Source organism: Echinococcus granulosus (assembly GCF_000524195.1).
Source record: "Echinococcus granulosus chromosome Unknown EG_S00028, whole genome shotgun sequence".
Taxonomy (NCBI): domain Eukaryota; kingdom Metazoa; phylum Platyhelminthes; class Cestoda; order Cyclophyllidea; family Taeniidae; genus Echinococcus; species Echinococcus granulosus.
In genome coordinates, this window is record NW_020170408.1 from 544,426 (window position 1) to 549,973 (window position 5,548).

The following is a 5,548-nucleotide window of genomic DNA, read 5'->3' on the forward strand; positions in this document are numbered from 1 at the left end:
AAAAGGTGACAGCCATTAACTTTTTGAATTTTACTGACAAGGTTAATAAATTTTATTTTGAAAGAGTAAAATTAAAAGCACTGTGGGAAAACTAATTCTGAAGAGCGCTTTCTCAGTCCTGAAACATCAAGACACGACAAGGCCGCATAAATCTTTGATTTTGGTAAACAAAAATGTGTCAAAACAGAGCTGAGGTAACTGGAAGTGGTTTTTCTAAGGTAAAAATTAGAAAAAGTGGTGGAGAACGGGGTAAAACATAAAGAGTTACAATTACTCAAGCGTCAGGAATGAGCTCCTTCGGTTTCCTCTCGAGACACTTCAACATCAGCAGAGCATCAAGGCTGACACACGCACCACTTCTTATGGAATTGAACTCACTTAAATAGAGGACCCAGAAAAGATAACAGAACTTTCAGTTACATGACATCTGCTAAGAAACTGAATAGTAGAAGGGGATTAAAAAAATGAGTTTCGCATGTGAATCTCCAGGCGAGAACAACATGGAGGTGAAGAGACTACCAGATGTCACCTCCCTCCTTTGCACACATACGTGACAAAGTGAAGGCACGAGGTGTGCATTTTCGCTTTCCTGCAGACCAAATAAACAAGTGACTCGTGGTGAGAACTTGAGGAGGGGCGGGACTGTTAACCGTCATTTCCGGGGAAGAATCACTCAAAGGTACGTGCATCACAATCATGGGAACCTTGCTTTTCTCCTCATCACTCATAAGGAATTGGGATGGCAAGAAGAACTTCAGTCTTGAGTGCTGGCAAGACAGTCGGAGTAAATCCGCGCCAACTCAGAAAGTCCTAGCGCCACAAGGCAGATGACAGTAGGCCTGAGAGATGGCCGATGCACGTCAGCTACAAAATGCACCGCGGCAGGCCGACTGACTTGTGATGTAAAGTGATTTTTGCAGGTCGACGCGAAAAGAGTGAGCATTTCATTGGTTATCCTTAAACTATTCACACACTACCCACATCACAACTCCAGTGTAAGCCCTAACACCACATTCTTACAAGACTGGGCTCTGGGTGTGTGTGCACGGACGAATAAGGAGAAATGAGATGGAAGGAGTTAGCCGAGTTTGGGTTCACTCCTACCTTCAAAAAACACAAATACTTCCATATAGATGAAATTCACAACATGATTGCTTCTCGTTGAGAAAAAAATTATAGCAGTCATAACAACAATAAGAAACTGGTAAAGTATGAAGGCACGAGGAGTAAAAGGCACGAACCTGTTTGGCAACAATCAGAGCCTCCTTCATGAGCACCGTCCACGGAGTTTCGGTGGATACGTTATAGAAGGAGTAGACAGCACGCAGAAGGTTGTATCTTGGGTGCTGCATCACCGAGCTGGGCAGAGAGTAGAAGGAGACCATGTCGGTTATGGCGCCATCGGAAGCCCGCTCTACCACGTAGGCATGCACGACGTCGTCACGGGGCAAGAACCTGTAGCAAGAAAACGACATTCATTCCTGTCGGTCATACGTGTCAATTCTTCAATTCCCACCGAGCTGGTGCGCAGGTCATTAAGTAGTTCAGACACCATTAAACAGGGTGGAAGTCAACGGCTATGGTGTGATAAGAAATAAATTGGTGAAGATGATTTCCAAAGCAAGATACTGTGGCGAAATGCCCGACACTGAGCGTAAATTTCTCAAATATGAACGACCGTGGCGACTTCTAACCCCCCGTAACAGCAGCCATTCCATTAATATTCATCCAGCGCGTGAAGCGCCTAATCCTAGACGCCAAATGAGTATGTGACTTAAGTCTTAAGGTTACCACTAACCAATGGGCGAACTCTTCCTCCGAGAAGACAGGATGGAGGCGTGAGCGAGATTCCAAGTAGGTGGCGAGGAGTTGACGACAAGCGGGCAGATCACGAGACTCGAGGAGACGAAAACCGGGTAGACTCGTGGTGTCGGGCAGACGATAGAGTTTCATGGCACGATGGAGGGTCATAGTTCGTGTAAGGTGGGAAAAGCCGACGTCCACAAGTTTCCGTGGGTTCAGCGGACGATGCCAGTACCTTCGAGAAACAGGCGAAGTGTAAGAAAGTTTTTTTTCCGGGTGATATGGAGGACTTTATGAATCCCTGGGAGGTAATTAAGATTGAAAAACATTTAAAACACCTGGAAAGATGTAACATGCATTCAGCAAACTACTACATCATCCGTCGTTAGTGAGAATCAGGATGGAAGAAAAAAACAGCAAATAGGCACATTGAGCTAAGTGGGAAACCAGACAATAATTCCAAGTGTAAAATGAGATAGGACCACCATAGTTTAATGAAAAAAGTGCAAAATTTGATCCCTAGGTCAACATGGTTATGGAATGGATATACTATTTTCGACAAAAGGTTTACACCAGCATGTAAAACAAATAAATTTACATAGATAAATTTGCTAGCATTGGGAACCAAGATTAGACATCCTGTCATTCCAAAAATACTCAATGAACGCGAGATGACCAGGAACGCACCTACAAGTAGCGACAGGTCGCGGAAGCACAACTCCGCTGGTGTAGACGGCCTGATAGATAGCGTGGAGATTGACACGTCGTGTTATCTCGCGAATCAGCACTGGAGCCATGCGTTTGTCTCGAAGGCGCTTGTGTACACACAAAAAGTTGATTTCCACCATCTTCTTCGTCCTGTGTGAAAGGTGAAAGGGGAACAGCTATGGCAGCGCTCTCTAATTTCTCGGTGGGCAAAACTCCTTTCACTTTGTCACTGTGCAGAATGTCATGGAGAAAAGACATAGAGGAGGTGATGCCTAAAAATGGCTGGCTCATCATTCAAGACAGTGATAAGGAGAAATGAAAACGAGGTAGAAGAGAAAAAGGAAATCGGTGCTTAATCCTCCCAATGTTAGAGAATTCATAATACATAATTTAAAATTTTTTTTAAGTAAATAGCCGGATGATAAAAAAGGCAGCTTTACATGGGCGGCACCAGAGCTCACCAAAGACAGTATTTTAAAAACTCACAACACCCTCATTATTTACCGCGCACTTGACTTCATCAACCAGACAACACCATTCTGCTAGTTTAAGAAAGAAAAAAGTTTAACATGAACCCTTTTAAGCCTACAAAGGCAAGAAAGAAAAAAAGACTGCAAGAAGTCTTTAACTCAGGCCATTAATATCAGCACCAAAAGCCTCATATTTTCTTATGAGGCTCACAAAAAGGGGCCTTTACAATGGCATGCAAGTTCCGTCGGAGTTTGTTAAGCCATAATTGAAGTCATCAATTGATAAAAAACCAGACATTTTTGTCTAGCAACCTAAAGATCAATTTGTTCAAAATGTGAACTAAAATGTATGGATTTACAGTTCGGCAATGCAGATACCAAAATGGCAAATTTAACAGGGCAGGTGGAAGTTTAGTTTAGGACTAGAAGAGAATAATCACCCATTAAGTCTTGTGATGATTTATTCATTTATCAAAAATTTAAAAGCGAAATAAAAGTGCAAATCCATCATCGTGTAAAAAAATTCGGAAAAATTGTAAACCAATTGGATTAAAACAACCAAAAATAAGAAAGAAAAAAGGGGAGAAACTCACTTATTGTACACACGTATATCACAGGGCATGCCGGCAATGAAACCGACGAGTTTTTTATTCTTTGCAACTCTGACACTCACATGCCACTCTGGACGCCAACCTGGGGGTTGCATTGTCCTACAAAATAACAACTAATTCAATACAATTCATTTAAAGTCGACCCGTCCAAAATGTAGGCAGCTGTACCATTTGAGGAAATCACGAGCGTATGAAAACCGGAAAATGTGATCATCATCCTCCACATAGTTCTCATTCAAGAGAGTGAACAGTTCGTCTAGCTAAAAATGACAAATTAACGATTCATTCTAGGGAAAAAAAGTGACCTCCTTAGAGTTGTTGAGATCAAGATCACACCACACGAATTCGGCGGGGAGGCTGTAACTCTCCGTTCTGATCTGAGACACCGGAATGTCGGGCTCCACAGGTTCATTCTCTGTTATTTCCTCATCTAAAAGAAGGCATTTAAGCTAAAGAAATCGAAAGTTGATACTGAGTCAGATCCAAATAAACACACCAATATCTGGGACAGGCTGGGTCTTCCAGAACTTGTAGTCCTCTTTCGATTTCTTTGATGACTTGGATGCAGATAAACCAGGAAGATTACGAGGAGAGGTAAGCATGACATTCGTAAGCTGTTTGAGCAATTCAGCCTCATTTGTTTTGACGGCTTCTTCAATGGTAGATGACGGTGGAGCAGGGGCATTTGCATTATCATCACCATTTTCTGTGGCAGAAGGCCTAGGATTTCTCTAAAATATTTTAAAGCAATGCTGTAACGAGGCAAAATATCAGGTAAGGGGAAATATTTGGAGGTGGAAAAGGGAACAAATGCAGATATGAATACAATTAACGACCGACTTACCTGCTTATTAGATTTGCGAGGCATTGTGGTATCTTACACCAACGATATCAAAGACTAAAGACAAGTAAAAAGGAAAGACAACAGGATACACGAATGATTTCAACGCCCGAACAATAATGACGACAACAAGCACCAACCTAGGGACACACGCAAAGCAAAAGCGACGACTAACAGACGCGGCCTACAGTAAAGGAATTAAAACTACACAAAATGTGCACGAATTAGTAGTATCACTAAAAATTAAAACATTGGCCCAATTAGAAAGCAACGAAAAAAATTTTTTGGATTTTATACAGAAAACTAAATTAATGCCGATAAGATAAAGATGTAGGGCAGATGGGTTTAAATATATCCTCTTCAAGATATTGAAACCGAATATAGGAAATCAAACAATAAGTTGCGACAATTTTCTGTAGATTATTAACAATAAATAGGTAACGCTACTTTAAACTGGGTAAATGCTCGGGCTTGCTTTTATTACGTTATTCGCCCCTAGGGTTTGCTGAATACAAGAGAAGCCATGATATTTTGGCAAAACATGCGTATTTAGCGTACAGCAGGAGTTGATACTACTAACAAGGCCAAAACAACCAGTTGACTAAAGCATTACCTTATTCCTACTTAATTTTAGCCCCGTCCTAATGGCTTTCCTTGGCCATTCTCCTAAGACAGCCATCACAATTTACTCAGTGCTCGAAGTTTACACCCACGCCCATCCCTGCCAGCCCCTGAATTTCCATGGATTTGAGAAGGTGTTTGACTTTAACGTTAATAATCCCTCCTACACATTTACTTAAATCCGCATTTTTGCAAGTTAAACTAGATATGTAGACTGGGCATTGTGCTGGCCATTACGCGCATCCATTCCCAGACGTAGGTACACCGGCTTAAAAGTAAATTTATGTAAGTGACGACAGGATATAACATACTTTCATGGGGAAGGAGTTTTGTGTTTGTTCCTCCTTGTCACGTTGTTTGTACTGCAGCACTTGCTCAGTCATACATATCTAGATTCTGTCCAGGTAGTATAGGAGTGGAAGATGTATCGCGAGTCCACATGATTTATATCTTCGTGCAGGTGCTGTAGGTAACTCCATAAAGACTTTTTCAAG

At 41.8% G+C, this 5,548-nt stretch overlaps 1 protein-coding gene across 1 annotated transcript in view; it reads right to left on the reverse strand. All coding sequences in view use genetic code 11, as the record gives it.

Annotated features, from left to right (window-relative positions):
- EGR_04495 (Glycylpeptide N-tetradecanoyltransferase) overlaps nt 1-5,112 on the reverse strand; it is a gene marked incomplete at both ends in the record, with an annotated part of 12,362 nt that extends 7,250 nt beyond the window's left edge. The window contains 9 exons of the mRNA XM_024493744.1: nt 1,242-1,455; nt 1,799-2,038; nt 2,491-2,661; nt 3,575-3,691; nt 3,761-3,852; nt 3,898-4,022; nt 4,089-4,323; nt 4,437-4,468; nt 5,058-5,112. Coding sequence (XP_024351858.1) covers nt 1,242-1,455; nt 1,799-2,038; nt 2,491-2,661; nt 3,575-3,691; nt 3,761-3,852; nt 3,898-4,022; nt 4,089-4,323; nt 4,437-4,468; nt 5,058-5,112 — 1,281 coding nt within the window. The remainder of the gene's footprint in view (nt 1-1,241; nt 1,456-1,798; nt 2,039-2,490; nt 2,662-3,574; nt 3,692-3,760; nt 3,853-3,897; nt 4,023-4,088; nt 4,324-4,436; nt 4,469-5,057) is intronic.
- Between the last annotated feature and the right edge of the window lie 436 nt (nt 5,113-5,548).